The following is a 21191-nucleotide window of genomic DNA, read 5'->3' as shown; positions in this document are numbered from 1 at the left end:
CAGTGACCTACAAACAGAAGCAGTGGTATCAGCATATGAGCTCTTTTAGGGTCACAACCTCCTTTTCCAAATGTAGTTCACTTGTGTGCATTACTCAGAGTGAATTCTTGCTTTAATGATCTGTTACAGTTGCTGTTGAGTCCTTTGAGTATAGCCCAAATATTCAGAGCCAAAGGAACTAATACTGTATTCATTTTCCTCTCTAGCAGATTCTAGAAAGGTTGATAGTTGAGAGAAACTATGAAAGATGGGTTCAGTTGCAGTGTCAAACAGTGCTTTGTGTGACTTTCTTGGCTCTCCTTTTTTTTTCCAAATGACCTTTTAATAAGAGTGGAAAAAAGCTAAAATTAAAAATGATAGTGGTTGAGATTGTGATGTATAATTCATATTGAAAATGTAAAATCATTTATCATTAATTAATCACCCTCATGTCATTCCAAACCCATAAGACCTTCATTCATCTTCAGAATACGAATTAAGATATTTTTGATGAAATCCGAGAGCTTTCTGCATAGACAGCAACTCAATTGACACGTTTAAGGCCCAGAAAGGTAGTAAAGACACTGATAAAATAATCCATGGGACATCGATGGTTCAACCATTTTGTGCACAAAGAAAACAAAAATAATACATTTATTTAACAATATATTCAACATGCATTGTACTGTCCTGAACGTGTGTCGAAAACTGACACGGAACAGAAGAAATTGTTGAATGAAGTTATTTTTGTTTTATATGCACACAGAGTATTCTCGTAGTTTCGTAACATTATGGTTGAACCACTGATGTCACATGGACTGTTTTATCGATGTCCTTACTACCTTTCTAGGCCTTGAATGTGTCAGTTGCATTGCTGTCTATACAGGGTCAGAAAACTGTTGGATTTCATCAAAAATGTCTTCGTTTGTGTTCCAAAGATGAACAAGGTCTTACATGTGTCCATCTAGGATAGAGTGGGATCTGCGCATATCCAGGAGCAAAGCCCATTTGACAGGCACCCGGGAGAATGGGGCGCTGTGGAGCCTGATTCACCAGCTGAGCATTGTGAGCTCATTAAGACAGATGAAGACCTGACCAGCACCGGTGCCAGAGAAAACACAGGGGCTCTGAGGTATGGCTCTATTAATAGAGTCTGCTACAGATACTCAGCCTGTGCCACAGGGGAGCATTCTGTTTTCTGAAGGACGTGATCTCATGAGCCGCTTAGATCCATTGCAAATTGCCTTAAATGTACTTAATGTTTAGTTTTGAAACCGTTAGTGCTTAGTGAACAGGTCATAACCATTTTAGATGAATGATGCAAATGTTTTGATCTCACAGCTTTTCATTACAGCTGATTGAAGTCATGAAATTTACTGGTACTCTGTGCTTTTTGGCCAGGATTCAATCTGTCATGAATAAATTAGCTTAATTGTAACTTAGCTCCATATATGGTTTCTTAAAGTTCAGTGAGGCATATGAAACGTGTTTTATCGGCCATAACAGATTTGTCATTCTCTTAATAGGGAAGGAGCTGTGATGGATGCAAGCCAACCTTTGACTACTATACACTTGCGAAAGGTCACTGACATCACTGAATCAAAGGTTTGTTAATGCAAAAGGTATTATTACTGACAAATGCGTAGACTTTAAAGGATCTGTATCTAGGGGCAAGAATATTATATAGAGAGACTCTTGGGTGGGCTGTTTTGACTTCTGACAGTAAATAAGACCCAGAAAACACTAGAAACCACAGCAATCTGCTTTACAATAGAACACCTAAGCAACCACATAGGCATAAACTGGCAAAGGTCAAAAGTTTACATACACCTTGTAGAATCTGCAAAATATTAATTATTTTACCAAAATAAGAGGAATCATACAAAATGCATGTATTTTTTTTATTTAGTACTGACCTGAATAACATAAAAGACGTTTACATATAGTGTACAAGAGAAAGTAATAGTTGAATTTATAAAAATGACTCAAAAGTTTTCATACACTTGATTCTTAATACTGTGTTGTTACCTGAATGATCCACAGGTGTTTTTTTTTTTTTTTTTTTTTTTTTTTTGGTTTAGTGATAGTTGTTTTTGAGTCATTTGTTTGTCCTAAACAGTTAAACTGCTCACTGTTCTTCAGAAAAATCTTTTAGGTCCCACAAATTCTTTGCTTTTTCAGCATTTTTGTGTATTTGAACTCTTTCCAACAATGACTGTATGATTTTAAGATCCATCTTTTCATACTGAGGACAGCTGAGGGACTCACATGCAACAATTACACAAGGTTCAAACGCTCACTAATGCTCCAGATAGAAAAACAATGCATTAAGAACTGGGGGTGAAAACTTTTGAACAGAATGAAGATGTGTACATTTTTTCTTATTTTGCCTAATCACATTCTTTTCACTTAGTACTTCCCTTCAGAAGCTACAGAATATACTTACATGTTTCCCAGAAGACAAAATGAGTTAAATTTACCCTGATATTTAAATTCGAAAAGTTGTCACCCCCTTAATGCATCATGTTTCCTTCTGAAGCATCAGAGAACATTTGAACCGTCTGCAATAGTTGCATGAGTCCCTCAAAATCTGTTTTCAACATCGATATTAAGAAGAAATGTTTTTGTGCACCAAATCAGTATATTAAAATGTTTTCTGAAGGATCATAGGACACTACAAACATATTCATTTTAGATGAATCCATTTTAAAATAAGTTTGGCTGCTAAAAATTCAGCTTTGCCATCACAGGAATAAATTAAATTAAATATATTAAAATATAAAACAGTTACTTCAAATTATAATAATATATCACAGTTTTACTGTATTTTTGATCAAATAAAAGACTTCTTTCAATTAAACTTAAAAAAAAAAACACACCAAACTGTCAAACAATAGTGTATATAAATGATCTCAGCTTGCAGTGTATGTCTCCACATACTTCATTTGTTTTTCTGGGACTATATAAATTTACATGTTCTTTGATTTCACTAATCTGTGGTTTTCCTTTTAATAGGGACAAAATGGGAAGGCCTTAGACCGCAGCAAAGTGGACAGTACCATCGTAAATAAAAGGTAACTAAAACTATATATTCAAAATGTTCAAGAACAGTGTTCCCAACCTTTTTTCTGCCACGGCACAGTTTTGAAAAAATAAGTAAAAAAATCCCATGGCACACCACTAAGTGCTAAAAAAAGATAAAAAATAAACAATGCATTGTCAGAGTTGGTATTTTGGCTTTATATATGATCAGACACTTGCACTTAGCATTTTCTGAAAATGGAGTTAACAAGGTTTTTGAGGAGCGAGTGACGTAGTTATGTGTTTTGTCCATCATTAGAACAGCTGCATCCGAGACGGTAAATTAATCGCATTACATTTTTATCAATTCACAGGTTATAAAGTTTATTGTAGCTATATGGACTCTCAGTTTTTCTTGTTGTTTAATACATTTGGCCAAACTCTCATGATATAAAAGATAAACCGCTATGCACAGGATATTTAAAACGTACAAAAGTATATTGGCTGGCTACAACTAGAAGGCAAATGCTGAGACTCTTCTCCACTCTTCAAACACACAAAACATTAGCCTTTGTAAACAGTGTTCCTTGCGTAAAGAAAACACTGTACTTATTCAAACATGAGTTCTTTATTTACCTTTGCATTGGGAAGTCTGCGTACTTCATTCTGAATGGAGCCGGGGTGGAGTTATAAGGTTTTATGGATCCAGTAGCATTACAAAGTTTGTTTGAATGCTTTTCATTGGTTAAAAATTTGTGAAACCCACAAACAGATATAATGATGACCAATAGTACTGATTTAAAATAATAATAACTAAATATAATAGAGATAGGAAGTTTTTGATAATTTTCCACGGCACACCTGACAACCTGTCAGTGGTTGAGAAACACTGGTTTAGACTAATCTTTTGCTTAGTTATCCAAAAAAAATTGTAATGCAGTACAAAGACTTGTATCTGTGATTCAGCCTGTGATGTTATTGGTGGTATTACTGTTATTATCTGGTTTTATAGAAACAGTCAATCCCAATTTCCACCCTTACATCCTGCAATGTAGCAATTTGAAATGACTCAGTACATTAAAACCTGCTTGGGCAAACACCCCCATCCCTGTTTTATTAGACCTTGTGCCTCAAATCCGTGTGTTTGTATTGTTCAGACTGGGTGTCGTCTTTGTACCTGTGATGGGAGTGTGTTTGGGGGTGTGGCATGGGTTGTGTTTACGCCCCTTAGCTATTTTAAATCCTCAAATGTATGATGCTTTATGTTGTCAATGGCAGTCCTGCAGTGATGTAATTGAGTAAACCGTTTACAGCAACAGTAATCTAGGAAGGACAGAAGAATGGTGTATTGAGACTCACCCATGCTTGTCTAAAACTGTTTTTGCACAGTAATTTTACATGACAAGATGCTTCCTGAACATTAACGTGACTTAATTTTAAGTTTGACAAGCGTTTATGTCTTTAGTGTTAACATATTTCTTATTAAAACCACAGTGCAAGATGATATATCAATATTTTTGGTTTGTGTTCTTGGAAGGTAAAGACTGTATATTTCTGCTAAGGATACTCTTATGAGGGCTCTAGCATATTAATTAGACTTAAAGCTAATAGACACTGACTAAATGTGACCCTGGACCACAAAAAGTCATAAGTAGCACGGGTATTATTTGTAGCAATAGCAAAAAAATACATTGTATGGTTCAAAATTATCACCCTAATTTTTCAGGGTAATTAGGATGCTTTAGAACAGCTTGGACTATTTGGAATGGTATAGAACTTTGGATTTTCCCATAGACTGTGACAGTTTGCAAAGGGTATGAATAATTTTGGACATGCCACTTTTTGTTCAAATGTAAATAAAACCTGAGAAATATTTTTTTCCCCACAATGATGCCTCTTGTACATCGTCTTATTATCTTTTGGGAGAAGCCTGTGTCATTTCCGGTCAAAAAAAACTTGCTGGTTGAATAAAAGTAACTTTAAGCCAGGGGTATGAATAATTTCGGGCTTGACTGTATATATTAAGAAATATAACATAGGGCTCTCTAAGTTAAGAGACACTTTTATGACGTCAACAGCACTTTTTTCAAACTTAAGACAAGAACTGCCAAAGATTCAGTTAGAGATACTGAAACCTGTCCCCAACACAGTGAACAAATTATGAATTTGCCTATTATTTTTTATAGTAAATCCTGCTAAATCTCCTGATTCAGACTTTTTCACTGGAGAAAGCCACATTTAAAGCTCTTATAAAGCTCTTTCTGATTCTGATTTTGATATTTTGGATGGAGGACTTGTATTTTAGTTGGAAACTGGAACCATGTGGATTACTGGTGTATTATTGTTAGGTTTTTATCATCCGTTTGGACACTCATTCTGACGGCACCCATTCACTTGGTGAGCAAGTGATGTAATGCTAAATTTCTCCAAATCTGTTCTGATAAAGAAACAAACTTATCTATATCTTGGATAACCTGCAGTTTATTTAAAGCAACAGTATTAAAAATGCTAATTTGACATGACTAATAGTTTGTGCACTCTTTTGTTTTATTACAGCTACAGCTCGGAGAGCAAGACTGCTGCGAGTCCAGAAAGCACATATGACACAACCTTGTCTGACCTTGTCTACATCCTTTTGGCTGCTTGGCTCTTTGTGTACTGCCTTTTTGTCCTGCCTCAGATTGACTTAAGGACACTTCCTAAACTCCTCTTCAACAAAGATGAATGACTGCAATATTAACACACAAGACATTTAACGCTCACACCTATGACTCTGATCACGTCCTTCTTGTTAAGGAATAGTTCGCATGAAAATTAAAGTATCCACCTTATTGTTAAACGTGAAAGTAAGCCTATGGGTGAGACTTCCAGTTCATTAGCCTTTACAAACTAGTGTGTTCATAATTAGGATAATACATTAAAAGTATGATTAAGACACACAAGTTTGCAAAATCAAGCAGCAAAACAAGCTGTTTTGTACAGCTAAAAATAGCTGGATGAGACTGGAAGCCATACCCATAAAATTTACAAATGGCTGCGCCCACTCTTTGGGAGAAAATAAGGTGGATAGACATTCTGACTAAAATTTCTTTTTGTGTTCATCGAAACATTAGGGTGAGTAAATGATGACAGAATGTATTTATTTGTTATTACAGTATTTTTGAGTGAACTATCCCTTTAACATGAACCAGGACCTCTGATCCCAGATCTTTAAGGAATAAATAAAAAAAGTGGAATGGAAAATTGGCCATATTGATCAGCTTAGTTGCCTTTCATATTTCCTTTCACATCTGCACACAAAGAAAAAGTGTTTTTCTCTTTTGGTTGAAGGGTTATTGTTTTCAGTCAACTTTTAAATAATATTTGGATGCGTTAGGTGCACATGCTGTACAATTACATACACGATTATTTATAATGCTTCTGAAGAACATGCTTTTTGGCCTTTTATGTTGTTTGTGCATACACTATATGAAGACAAAGCATCTGTAAGACTGTGCAACTGTTTGTATAAAGTAAGTGAAGGTTTTAGGTATGCTTTAAAGCTGTTATGCTACAAGATTTTGAATGTATCTTTTTTAAAAAGTGATCACGTTAGATACACCCCTTTATTTTTTGCATTATATAATAAAAATGAAGGCTTTTCAGCACAAATACACACTTAGATTATATTCCACTAACATTTTTTATGAGATGAGGCCAGGGTATTATAGTATATATATATATATATTAAGAAATATCACATAGGGCTCTCTAAGTTAAGAGACACTTTTATGACGTCAACAGCACTTTTTTTTTAAACTTAAGACAAGAACTGCCAAAGATTCAGTTACTGAAACCTTTCCCCAACACAGTGAACAAATTATGAATTTGCCTATTATTTTAATAATAACTCCTGCACTTACAGTATATATTTTATGCATTCTACAAAATGCAAGAGCACACAAAAGCTTAACACATTTATTGGTCATTTTACACATTTATAAATACAATATATTGACTGAATTTGTAATATTTTGGACACTGAAGTTGTTAGTGGTGGTTTTTAGGTCTCTGGACTGCTATGAATCCCAAAACCGAAGGATTTAATTTGAGCCTGTGGGGCCTGTAATATTTTGTAAAAAGTTTTTTCTTATATTTTCCTAAATTGTAAGCTGAAATATCCACAGTACGGAACAAGCACACCGGCTGCTGAGTGCTTGTCGCATGATCATAGCAAATTCAAGTGAACTCTGGACAAAACCAGAATGTTAATGCATCCTGATCAATTTATAAGCCTACAAAACATGTCCAAAATTGCAAACAAGCCAAACGTTATGCATGAGAATGTGTATGGGAAGTAACTTGTGTCTTTAACATTTTTGAAAAGTCACCAAGTGAATCCACGTCCTGCTTTTGTAATGAAAATGTTCAATTTTCATGTTTAAATGCACTGGAGTGCAATAAATGATATATCCTTTGGTCGCCGTGTCTGCTGTGTGCTTTATTTGATCTTAATTTCATACATTAAGTCTTAAGTAGCACAGGTATATGTGTAATAATAGCTAAAAATACAATTATGTTTTTCTTTTTTGCCAAAAATCATTGGGATATTAAGCAAAGATCATGTTCCATAAATTTGTTTTGTAAATTTCCTACCATAAATATATTTAAACTTAATTTTTGATTAGTAATATGCATTGTTAAGAACTTAATTTGGACAACTTTAAAGGCGATTTTCTTAATATTTTGAATTTTTTTGCACACTCAGATTCCAGATTTTCAAATAGTTATATATTGGCCAAATATTGACCAATCCTAACAAACCATACATCAATGGAAAGCTTATTTATTCAGATGATGTATAAATTTCAATTAAAAAACTGACCCTTATGACAGGGTTTTGTGGTCCAGGGTCACATCTATAATTTTTATTGCTAAAAGGCAAGAATAAAATTTTGATTTTAATATTTAGACTACTTATGTTCATTGATTATGCACAAAACCAGTTCAATAAATGCATTATTTAAAATAATTTTAGTTTTGAAACATGTTTACTTATTTATTTGACCAAGTATATCAAAAGCATAGTTAAAGGTCATAAAAACGTGTAAGCCTGCATTTTTAAAATGAAAGATTTAGGCCCGGTTTCACAGACAGGGCTTAGACTAAGCCAGGATTAGGCCATAGCTCAATTAGGACATTTAAGTAATTTTTATAAACATGCTTAGAAAAAAACATTGCTGGTGTCCATCTTGAGACAAAACAAAGGCACTGATATATTTTAAGATCAATCAGTGCAATTTTGTTTCAGTTGAAACAGGTCAGACTTACATTTTAGTCTAGGACTAGGCTTAAGCCTTGCCTGTGAAACCGGGGGTTAATGTTTTACAAGTAAATTCAACTAACTGAAGTACTGTAAGGAAATATTGCATATATTAGAAATGAGATCTTATTAACACAAATAGTGTTTTAAGTATGAAATGCTGGAAATGTGACTTAAATATGTGACCCTGGACCACAAAACTAGTCCTAAGTAGCACAGCTATATTTGTAGCAACAGCCTAAAATACATTGCATGGGTCAAAATGGTCGATTTTATTTTTTATGCCAAAAATCATTAGGATATTATCATGTTCCATGAAGATATTTTGTAAATTTCCCACCGTAAATATATCAAAACTTAATTTTTGATTAGTATGCATTGCTAAGAACTTAATTTGGACAACTTTAAAGGCCATTTTCTCATTATTTTAATTTTTTTGCACCCACAGACCTCAGCAGCCAGGCCCTTCTCCCTCAGACTCCAGATTTTCAAATACCTGTATCTATATATTCTAAATATTGTCCTAACAAACCACAAATCAATGGAAATATTTATTCAGCTTTTAGATGATGTATAAATCTCTCTCTTTTTTGTTAAATATTGACCCTTATGACTGGTTTTGGGGTACAGGGTCACAAATTAGGCAACAGAGTGAGTAAATCTTACTAGTCACCTGAAATGTTTTTTTTTAATCTTTTATTTGCTTGTAGCGCCACTTGCTGGTCCACTCGAACATCTACGTTGTTTATATCTGTTCTGTCCACGTCGAGCAAATCAGGCCGTCGACGCACCTCAGTTTAATAAAGCTAGATATTAACACATACAACTTCTGACTAAGCACAGAAAAATTAATTTTCCATACTTCATGTTCATCTTAAACCAATATTCGTGACATGATAATTTACACCTCACAGTTGGTCGACTCACTGACAGTCAAGCAGCAGCTGTGGACAGGTGAAGCAATTAGCCTAAATTTGTTGTCTTCAAATAGCGATGCCTTTGTGTCATCTGATGCGATTTTGCTGGGATGATCCAACCAAATGTTGTTCAAACTCCCTTTAATCCTTCAAAATCTGGTAAGTGCTGCAAAATTCAACCCCCTCGAGGTTCACTGTCTGTTATGGCCGCATGTGGTACTTTTCAGGAATAGAGTACAATTTGTTGTCCCGTTTAGTTTTTTTAAGCATTAGAGACACAAATCCTATCTTTTTGGATGAGTAGATATGTTAGATAAATTATTATCTAACATGAAATTAACCTAACATGACATACAGCTTTAAATTAGGCATTTTGGCCTGTCAGTGAATCGTCTTATCTATAAATAACCACTAACATTATACAACAGGTCACATTTTTTTGCATTATCTGTATAATTTATATTAAGTTAATTGTATTAGAAGATTTGAATATTATTCAAAATATTATTTAAAAGTCATTTAATAGGTGGTAAAAATACGTACAAGCAGTATTAAGATATTAGCCTAATATTTCACCTACCTGACCAGAAATGATAAGAACAAACACTAATGTTTTCACGGTTCTTGCCCTGGAAATCCTGGTTCAGTTTGGCCAACAACAAACACAAATGTTTTCAAGATTCTTGCCCTGAATATCCTGGTTCAGTTTGGCCAACCACAAACGCCTTTTGTTTCTCAGACAGTTTTTTGCACTCCTCTATGTGGTTTGTTATAATTTTGTCAGTCTATAAATGTGTTTCCCTGTCTGACCGATTAGTACTGCCCAAAACATGACAATAATTGAACATTTTCAGCAGGAATAATCAGTATGATTAAATATAAATATGTGCGTTCCATTTGGTTCAGTGGCATTGTTTACATTCAGTGCCACCAATATGGCCGATTAATGATGTGTCCTGAAAACACTCGATAATGTTTATATATATATATATATATTATGTTATTGTAAGCACTGCAGAACCTATAAGAAACTCAGAAAAACAGTTATTTATAAAGCTCCAAACATGCATTCTTGTCTCAAACTTTTGTAGGCATCAATTACGAGTACTGAACTGCATGTCCTTTTCTGGTAGACTTGTTCTAGTTCTCCAGGATTCTTCTCATCTGAGGTTTGTGTCACCATTTGCCAAACTGGCAGCCCATTTACCAAACATACAAGAACATTCAGTTCTCAGATCATTTCGGCAAATGCAAAACCTCAGTGGGAAATGCAATGCTTATTCCTTTTAAAGAGTGTTTTACTAGACTGTGGTAAGGTAAAAAAAAAAAAAACACAAACCACAATCTGTTTTTTGAAGCTTATTTACTTACACCAATAAAAAATGAATTCAACTGTTTACATCTTTACACCATATTTGCATAAGCCTCTATCATTGCACAAGGTCAGCAGGTACCGGCACACTATAGTAATGTTTATAAGGCAGACGAGCACGTAATAATCATAAATTTTCATTTATGAAAAAAGAGTTGGGTGTTTTTATTTGGAACAGCAACAGCTAAATAGCAGCAGTGCAAAACCAGCTACAGAAACTGTGGAAATTCATGAGCTCAACTGTCTGGTGTAATACTGTGATGCAAAAGCACTGGTGAGCAATAAGGACAGATGGAAAATGACCTCTGTATACATGTGTACCCTCATGAATCAAAACAGCGGCATTGCAAAAAGAGATCCTTCATTACGTGAATGGTTTCTATCACAGATACCTGGTTATAAATAAATACACAGATATTATTATTCAAAAGTTTGGGGTTTGTACGATTTTGTTTCTTATGCTCATCAAACCTGCATGTATTTGATTTTAAAAAAAAAGTGATATTGTGAAATTATTAATACAATTAAATTTAAATATATATTTTACAATGCAGTTCATCTCTGTGATTGCAAAGCAGCCATTATTCCAGTCAGAAATCATTTTAATATGTTGATTTGGTGCTCAAGAAGCTTATTATTATGAATTTTGGAAATAGTTGTGCTGCTTATATTTTTGTGGCAACTGTAAAACATTTTTTTAGGATCCATTGATTAGAAAATATTATTTTTGTAAAAATCTAAAATCTGTCACTTTTGATCATTTTAATGCATCTTGCTGAATAAAAGTATTAATTAGTAAAAACAAAAATATCATACTGACCCCAAACTTTTAAACTATAGTGTGTACACTATACAGTATGCATTTGTGCAGGTGAATTACTGTTTACGTGTGTATATTTGTGAAAAAGGCTGATAAATCCAAAAGACTATTACATCACTGCTCAAAGCATTTCTCTTCATAACACCATAAACATAAAGGCTAAAGTATAAAACATGATGAAATTAAAGCTTAGAAATGTTAAAAGAAAGCATTCAAGTTTTATTTGGTGGGTAGTCTATCTTTAAGTCATTAAGTATTATTCAAGTATTATTACTATTATTATTATTATTATTATTATGAGAATCTTAGCACATACCCAAGGTTATCTGACTACTGAGCGATGCATGATGTCACTAGCAAATCAAGCTGTAATTCAGATATTTTAATTGGGCAGTAGAGAACTGTAATGTGTAGAAGGAAGTGTGACTATTCAACTACAGGTTTATTAAAGTGCAGGGAAATCAAGTGCATATGTTTTTCTTGTGTTTTCAGAAAGACAAGCTTGCTGAAGTTTCTCTGACGGTCTTGGCGTCGTGTGACAGGTCCGTGGGTTAAATAACCTCTAAAGCAAAGGAAACGTTAACGTTTTGTATACCAACTGCATAACAAATTTCAATTTTGAATTTACTTAAATCAGAAGTCAAAAGTTTACATACACCTTGCAGAATCTGCAAAATGTGAATTATTTTACCAAAATAAGAGGGATCATACAAAATGCATGTTTTTTATTTAGTACTGACCTGAGTAAGATATTTCACATAAAGGATGTTAACATATAGTCCATAAGAGAAAATAATAGTTGAATTTATAAAAATGATTCATGTTCAAAAGTTTACATACACTTGATTCTTAATACTGTGTTGTTACCTGAATGATCCACAGCTGTTTTTATTTTTTTGTTTAGTAATAGTAGTTCATGAGTCCCTTGTTTGTCCTGAAGTTAAACTGCCCGCTATGCTTCAGAAAAATCCTTCAGGTCCCACAAATTCTTTGGTTTTTCAGCATTTGTGTATTTTGACCCTTTCCAACAATCACTGTATGATTTTGAGATCCATCTTTTCGCACTGAGGACAACTAAGGCACTCATATGCAACTATTACAGAAGGTCCAAACGCTGACTAATGCTTCAGAAGAAAAAACAATGCATTAAGAGCCAGGGGTGTAAACTTTTGAACAATGAAAATGTGTACATTGTTCTTTTTTTGCCTAAATACCATATTTTTAATTCAGTACTGTACCCTTCAGAAGCTTCGGAAGATACTTGCATGTTCTGTTCTGGCTCTTGATGCATCGTTTTTCCTTCTGAAGCATCAGTGAGTGTTTAAACGTTCTGTAATAGTTGCATATGAGTCCCTCAGTTGTCCTCAGTGTGAAAAGATCCATCTCAAAATCATACAGTCATTGTTGAAAAGGGTTCAATACACACAAATGCTGAAAAACCAAAGAATTTGTGGGACCTGAAGGACTAATAAAGAAAAACTGGGCAGTTGAACTGTTCAGGACTAACAAGGGACTCCTGAACAAATATCACTAAACAAAAAAAACTAAAAAAAAAAAAACTTAGTTGTGGATCATTCAGGTAACAACACAGTATTAAAAACAAAGTGTATGTAAACTTTTGAAAGGGGTCATTTTTATAAATTCAACTCCGGTCCGTACTAAATAAAAAATAACATGCATTTTGTATGACCCTCTTATTTTGGTAAAGCAATTAACATTTTGCAGATTCTGCAAGGTGTATGTAAACCTTTGACTAAAACTGTATTTATAATATAAAAACAGATGTATTGCATTCAATAGTATACTATGCCAAGTATTTAAATAAACTAGTTTTTAATCACCATCCTTGCCTAATATTTGATATAATCCTTGAATAATAAGATTTAAACTTGAGTTATGTAATATTAACATAATACATTAATTTATGTTAGATTTACATGCAGATTTACGTAAAGTCAGATGAAGGCATTCACATACCAGTTTGCTGATGGGCTTGTATCTCATCCAGGCCAGAAAGACTGCGGAAGGACCGTCGCTCCTTGAAGGCCACAGTAGGAAGCATATCCTCCTCGTCCCTCAGCTCCAGCTTTGGCGTATTTCCTGGACCTGGTAGCCTGATTAGAGCCTTCGCGTTCTCACAAGGCAAGTTGTCCTTCACTGATGCAGTTTTCTAAAGGGGACAAAAAGTGAGCAGAGCCTCTAGATGGGGCATAAACAAAGCTCCTGCCAGTGATAGTCTTACCTTGTTGTCAGAGTCTGTCTGTCTTGTTCTTTTCATGATTTCCTCCAGGCGCTGATTGAAAAATTGCACAAAGCACAATACACATTAGGGTCGGTAAGATTTATGTTTTTAAAAGAAGGCTCACAAAGGCTGCATTTATTTGATGAAAATACAGTAAAAGCAGTAATGCTTTTTAAAGGGAACCCTGGCTATTAAGACTTACGACTTAATATAATGTAAATCATGACTTTTACTGAAATATGTCGAAGAAAACCTATTTAAAAAATCTTGAATCTCATCGTTTCATACATTTTAGACTATGGGGGCGGCATTATTTCAATTATGTAAAATGGTTGCTCTCAGTGAGCTACTGGCGCTATCTGTTGCTATTTTTAACATAACACAACTCTGTATACGCAACTCAGAAAATAAAATATATGATACGGCTTTTGGATGTAATTTATTAGTCGAAGGGCAACAAGAGAAACTATGCAAATCTTTACTGCTTTCCTAGTAAAAGGAAGAGGCGAAAAGAATGGGAAGATCGTTAACTTCCTTAAGACCTGCGTCTTTGTTCTCTCCACTTGAGCCCTGATGCCTTTGAGACTTTTAGTAGAGCACAGCCACTAAAAGAGCTTACAAATTTGCAGAGACAAGAAATGCTAGATGCCATCCTGAGTTTCTTAGCATGGAAATAACTCAATATCTGGGGACGTTTAGACTCCTTGTGGGGAAAAATCTATTTGGTTTAAGCCTCTTTAAACTCTTTCAGTAGTTGTGGTCATCGTATCAGTATTTTATTTCCTGAGTTGTGTTGTGGTAAAAATAGCAACAGGTAGCGGCAGTAGCTTACTGAGAGCGACCGTTTTACGCAATTGAAGGAATGCCGCTCCCATAGTCCAAAATTTGTATAAAACGATGTGGATTTTTTTTAAATAACGTAAAACTTTAATATTTTCAGTAAGAGACATCATTTACATTATATTAAGCCATACAATTCTTAATACACAGGGTGTATTAAGAAAGAAAGAAAGACGGACCCCAAACTCGCAATATTCAGAATGGTATTAATGTTGTATACACATGTGAAAGTGAATGTGTTTCTAAGTACCTTTTTTCTTTCTTGGCGTTCGGCCTCCTCTTTCTGGAAACGACTCTCTCTTTCCAGCCTCTGCTGCTCTGCCAGCACCCTCTGACGAGCCTCTAGCTCTCTCTGAGAATGCATTATAGAAATGTTTTATTATTTCCAATCATCCATTTAATAAATGAATCTAGCTTTATTTAAGGGGAACAAGTAAATGGTCTGAAGACATGCAAGATGATAATGTGAGAGGAGCACAGGAATCACTGTATTTAAAGCCTGATGTGTGTATTTTTTGGACTTTCACTTCCCCATTAGTCAAACTCCAGCTCAAAATTTGTTCACTTTTCAGTTACACGTTTAAATGGTGTACTTAATTGTTTTAATATATTAAACTGGGTTGGTAAACATGATTTAAACATCCAAAACTTGTAATACCTGCTGTTGAAGCCTGTTTTCCTCCTCTTTCTGTCTGTGAGCATTTTCCTCTTCAGCCTTCAGTTGCTCTTCTTCCTCTCTCTTCCTCTTCTCCTCCTCCTCCAGTCTTAGGGCCTCTGCTTCCTGTCTGGCTTGTTCTTCAGCTCTCCGACGAACCAGTTCCTCTCTGCTCTTTCTGCAAAGATGAGCCACACAATCTCAGTTAGGTGCCTAATTAATTTATTCAAATACAGAATTTTAAGAATATCTGTTCAGTAACAAGTTCTTTTCATTTTACAAACACAATTTAGCATTGATAATCAAAAGCAGTTGTAAAACAACAAGACACAAAGAGGACTTTGACTGATTGAGGCAAGGTAATTAAAAAAAAAATAAAAACCTCTCTATCTCCTCTTTCAGTCTGCGTTCTTCTATCTCCTTCTCTCTCTGGAGTCGGGCTTGTCTCCTTTTCTCAGTCAGCAGGCGAGTGGCCTCTTCAGGGTCTGTTGTCCAAGCAGTAAGTTTGACTTGACCGATCTGACATGGTCCTAAAATTAAAGAAAAAAAAAAGTGTGTGTTGTGTGTGTTGTGTTTGTGTGTGTGTGTGTGTGTGTGTGTGTGTGTGTGTGTGTGTGTGTGTGTGTGTGTGTGTGTGTAGTGTTTTTACAGTATATATCATTAGAAAATGCATCTGATTAAGTCTTTCACTAACCATTACAAATCTGAGAGCCTGCTGGTGGATTCGGAGGCCCATTAGTAGCTGGATTTGACTGAAGTTGGTTATCTTGCAGACACTGAGCAAGTGTTTCCTCAGATTCTAGATCCACCTCTTCTGGCAGTGGAGGCAAACTATCTTGTTTAAGTGTGGCTTGTCTGACATGTGATCTGTTCTGCAGCCTTGGAAATGGATAAAGAAAGAGAGAACGGGTCAAAATGACCAGCATTATAATTTCAAGAGTGTAGGGAAGGTTTACCACAAGTTAGACCTCTTTAAAGCTGTATGTTACCTGAATGATCCACAGCTGTTTGTTTTGTTTTGTTTTATTTAGTGATAGTTGTTCATGAGTCCCTTATTTGTCGTGAACAGTTAAACCGCCTGCTGTTCTTCAGAAAAAAATCCTTCAGGTCCCACAAATCCTGTGGTTTTTCAGCATTTTTGTGTATTTGAACCCTTTCCAACAATGACTGTAGATTTTGAGATCCATCTGTTCACACTGAGGACAACTGAGGGACTCATATACTCTATTACAGAAGGTTCAAACGCTCACTTATGGCTTCAAAAGCTTCAGGCAAAATAAGAAATAGAAAATGTACACATCCTCATTCTGTTCAAAAGTTTACACCCCCTGCTCTTAATACATTGTTTTTCCTTCTGGAGCATCAGTGAATGTTTGAACCTTCTGTAATAGTTCCATATGAGTCCCTCAGTTGTCCTCAGCATGAAAAGATTGATCTCAAAATCATACAGTCATTGTTAAAAAGGGTTCAAATACACAAATGCTGAAAATTCTAAAGAATTTGTGGGATCTACAGGATTTTCTGAAGAACAGCGGGTACGAAAAAACACAGATCATTCAGGTAACAACACAGTATTAAAAACAAAGTGTATGTAAACTTTTGAAAGGGGTCATTTTTATAAATTCAACTCAGGTCAGCACTAAATAAAAATAACATGCATTTTTGTATGATTCCTCTAATTTTGGTAAAATCATTAACATTTTGCAGATTCTGCAAGGTGTATGTAAACTTTTGACTTCAACTGTATAAACCTAAAAATTCCAGCCATCATTACAGCTTTGATATTGTTTCTCCTAGACAGCAATGATATAAAACAGAAATTGCCATACCATGATGTTGGGAGGACAGAATTCTCTGGTGGGTTTGTGTCCTGTTTGGGCTTGATTTCATTTGTTGTTGTTTGTAGTTGTGGCTTTTTCAAATCCTGTCCCTCAGAATCACCTTTTGCCACCTGAAATATTTTTTGTCTCACAACATACTGCATGTGTTTTTTTTTACAAAGTAACATTTATTTTTATATTTACACAAACAGTTTAAATATGAATGTGAACTCTCTCACCAGCTCTCTTTTGGTGATTCTGCGGATGGGAACACTTGGACTTGCGCTTGCAGGCCTGTTTTGCATTTTCACACTGTGCACCTGGGGCTTTCGTTTGGTGCTGGAGTTCATGGTATGACATGAGGCTGAACGACGACAAATATGAACAGCTGAAGACGTATGAGGTGAATCAATGAGGATGAATGAGTACACAGATATAGGTTGAAGCAATGAGAATGCGAAGAAGAGAAGAAGAAGAAATCAGGAAGCTGATATTTTACACCCAGCTGCAGACTTTTAGTTTTTTTCTTTAAATGACTGAATGAAAGCTGCAATTCCTCAGTTCGAAGTGATACCTGTGTCTCGTGACAGACACACAGCGCTTCTGCTTCGGGCTAGATAAGAGACGGTAGGAGTCTGAAGACGACGGACAAGGTCAATCTCCCATTGACTAAGACAGCGGCGTTTAGCTAGAGGAGAGCAGAAAGCAAAGAGGCTTGCAGGAAGTGGCAAGAAAGGGAGTTGGAAAAATAGATGCAAGCCTAGAAGAGGGTTTTAGTGCTAGTTATTGCAATGAAATATTCACCATTATTGTTTTCGTTCTTGGTGACCTTTCGTGAGCAGTGGCCAGGTTTCTGTTTGACCTTCTGAATTTTCTCCATTGTCTTCTTCACCACAAACTCATAACGCTCCTAAAACAAGAGATGAAAACACTCCCATCATCCAATGCTCTGTATGTTTTTAATAATGGTTACGAAATCTCCACATCAAATTTTCATCGCCGTTGCTGCAGTCAGTAATACAGTGTTTATCAAACCCACACAAACAGATGGTTTACACTACCAGTCAAAAATCTGGATGCATTTGACTGAATTTGTTCCTCATGATTCTGAAAACCTTTTGATCTCAAGCTTTATGCTTTAAATTAGTTACATTTATGTATTCAAATTAAAATTTCAAGGTATTTTTACTGCTTAAAATAACTGTTATCTATTTGATTATATTTTAAATGTAATTTATTCCTGTGATTTAAAAGCTATTTTTTTGGATCATTAATCCAGTCACATTATCCTTCAGAAATCAGTTTAATATTCTGATTTGCTGCTCAAAAAAACATTTATGTTGATGAGTATATTTTTTTTTCAGGTTTCTTGATAAAAAGAAAGTTCAGAAGAACAGCATTTATCTGAAATGGAAATCTGATTCTTTTGTAACACTATAAATGGCTTTATCATCACTTTTGATCAATTTAAAGCATCCTTGATAAATTTCTATTATCTCCTAAGACCTAATAAAATGCTGAAAATTTAGCTTTGATCACAGGAATAAATTATATTTTAAAGTATTCAAATAGAAAGTAGTTATTTTAAATAGTAAAAATATTTTAACATTTTACTGTTTTGCTGTACTTTACATCAAATAAATGCAGGCTTGGTGAGCAGAAGAAACTTCTGAAATCTTACTGTTCAAAAACTTTTGACTGGTAGTGTATAAACTCAAAACTTTAAAAAATGAAAATTAAACTTTAGTTTAGAAAATATTTATATTAAAATATTTAAATTATTCTGTTTTATTTATTTATTTATTTATATATATATATATATATATATATATATATATAATATTTTTTTTTTTTTTTTTTTTTTTAACTTTAAAATTATTCTGTAACGTGTCCAAACGTTAACTGGTAGTTTATATAAATGTTTAAAAAATTCTCATAATCTTTAAAACACTTGTCTTTAAGTTTGTAGACAGATTGCACTTCAATTTATGTATAAAAATTCCATTCGTCTGTCCATTCTGATGATTTCTATTGACTTTTATTGATTTTTTTTTTTTTCCCCCTGTAATGTCCAAACTCTTCACTTATAGCATATATAAGCTATACAAACAATTTCTCCCACCAAACATCAGTCGCCATCTTTCTCATCCACAAACTTACTTTTTCTTCTTTGAGTTTCTGTTTGCGTTTCTCCTCGACCGCCATCCTCCTCCTTTCCTCTCTTTGGCGCTGCTCCTCCAACTTCTTCCGTCGCTCCTCAAGGTGTTTCTCGTAGAACTGCTTGGCCCGCTCTTGCCTCGCCAGCCAACTGCGTTCGCGCAGCACTACAGTTCAGGGACACCAAGAAAAACTTAAAGCTTTCTGTTTGTTTTTCAACTGGTAATGATGTTACATATTCAGAGTAAGAAAAATACCCAGCTGTTTTTGGTACGCCTCTCTGCGTTCCCGGGCCAATCGCAGTCTCTCGTCCACTTTAAGCGCATTTGATTCTAAAGTACAAAATATTCATTCTGAAATTTTACATGCAGCACTTAATACAGTAAATCCAACTACACACTATATTGCCAAAAGTATTGGGACACCCCCTTCTAATGAACAGGTTTGACCATTTTAGTAATTTCCATGAGTACAAATCTTAATGTTTAAGCATAAAATTATATTCTAGGTGATTGTGTGCTTCAAATTTTACAGCAACATGTTTGACAGGACCCTCTTCAATTCTAACATGACAAAGCCTTTGTGTATTGGGCAAGGTTAAAAAAGAAATGATGAATTCAGTCAGTGTGGAAGAATAACCAAAGTCCTAATCTCAGCTGAACACCTCTGGTGTGAGTTTAAATGCAGACCTTGAGCCAAAAACTCATCACCAAACACCAATGACTTGTACATACACTATATGGACAAAAGCATTGGGACACCCCTTCTTTAGAACAGAAAAAGACAGTTCCAAATCTGTGGCAACTAAGATGGAAACAATTCATGTATTTATAAATTTCATTTTCATCTCCATTGCAGCCGTTTTGGAAGTGTCAAATGACCCATAGTTGCAACTCATTGGTGTTTGGTGATGAGTTTTTGGCTCAAGGTCTGCATTTAAAGTCACACCAGAGGTGTTCCGCTGAGATTACGACTTTGCTTACTGCAGACCAGCCAAGTTCTTTAACATTGACTGAATCAGTCATTTCTTTTTGAACCTTGCTTTATACACAGAGGCACTTTCATGTTAGAATAGAAAAGGGTCCTGTCAAAGCTGTTGCTATCAAATTAGAAGAACACATTAGAACATCATTATATGCCTAAACATTAGGATGTTTACCCATGTTAAAAATAGTAGTAGTAATAGTAGGTAAACCTGTTCATTAGAATGGGGTGTCCCAATACTTTTGGCAATATAGTGCATGTTGGAATAAAGCATCTGCGAAGACTCCGCTTTAAGGACAGAATCATTATTGACATTGTATCCATGGCAGCTTTGTGAAAGAAAAATGCTAATTGAATTGACGTATAAATATTAGATATCCTAGACCTGTGTTATTTTCATTTTGTTTGTTGATATTCATCTGTGCGTATTTGATGTTCAGCAGAGCACATGCTTTTCTTGTTTGCTCCAGGGTTGTGGGTTTCACATCAGATCTGGAATCTGGGGAAAAAAAGAGAGAAGCTGTTTACTTGGTGCTCAGAAAAAAAGATAAATGGACCCCAAATGGGAAAGTTTTTAAACATTCTGCTGAAACCCAGTTTGAAAAGCAGACTGGCAGGTTAGAAGGTAAGGGGTGTGAAGATTTACATTACGACAATGGGGAATGCATGGCATAGTAGGAGTCTTTTATGATTGATCTCTTTGTCTTTACAAATTCTTGAAATAAGCAAACAAGGATGTTACTTCTAACCTTTGAGTGACACTTGTATCGGTTTCATTGTTATTCGGGCAAGTACCAATCCCATTGTCTCATGGGTGTTTCCCCCTTGAAAGTGTAAGTTTGGGGTAATTAACTTTTTTAAAAGAAACAAATACTTTTATTTAGCAAAGAGCCATTCAAATCGTTTGAAAAAAAGAAATCATTGTTTTGTTTACTTCAGAATTATTCTGTATTTTGTCCAGACTTTTCACTGGTAATTTATATAAATGTAAAAAAAAAAAAAATGTAAACATCAATCTGAAAGTTTGTTTTTAGTTTAGACAGGTTACACCTTAATGTATGTATAAATTCCATCTGTCCATT

General features: G+C 34.8%; 2 protein-coding genes across 2 annotated transcripts in view; one reads left to right on the top strand and one right to left on the bottom strand.

Annotated features, from left to right (window-relative positions):
- Positions 1-5736, top strand: part of LOC141295690 (uncharacterized) — a 36914-nt gene extending 31178 nt beyond the window's left edge. The window contains exons 10-13 of the mRNA XM_073826948.1: positions 948-1111; positions 1506-1584; positions 2995-3053; positions 5563-5736. Coding sequence (XP_073683049.1) covers positions 948-1111; positions 1506-1584; positions 2995-3053; positions 5563-5728 — 468 coding nt within the window. The 3' untranslated portion in view covers positions 5729-5736. The remainder of the gene's footprint in view (positions 1-947; positions 1112-1505; positions 1585-2994; positions 3054-5562) is intronic.
- A 4829-nt stretch (positions 5737-10565) lies between these two features.
- Positions 10566-20886, bottom strand: map7a (microtubule-associated protein 7a). The gene is made up of 15 exons (XM_073827561.1): positions 20859-20886; positions 20495-20608; positions 19383-19457; positions 19129-19292; positions 17773-17878; positions 17543-17656; positions 17208-17356; positions 16978-17099; positions 15843-16027; positions 15531-15678; positions 15152-15326; positions 14744-14845; positions 13654-13704; positions 13389-13581; positions 10566-11971 (listed from the first exon to the last, which is right to left on the bottom strand). The coding sequence occupies exons 1-15, from the start codon at positions 20884-20886 to the stop codon at positions 11838-11840; spliced, it is 1860 nt and encodes a 619-aa protein (XP_073683662.1). The 3' UTR covers positions 10566-11837.
- Positions 20887-21191: the final 305 nt, after the last annotated feature.

The sequence above is a fragment of the Garra rufa genome, chromosome 21, assembly GCF_049309525.1.
Source record: "Garra rufa chromosome 21, GarRuf1.0, whole genome shotgun sequence".
Lineage (NCBI taxonomy): Eukaryota > Metazoa > Chordata > Actinopteri > Cypriniformes > Cyprinidae > Garra > Garra rufa.
This window is presented reverse-complemented; position numbering and strand designations above follow the sequence as displayed.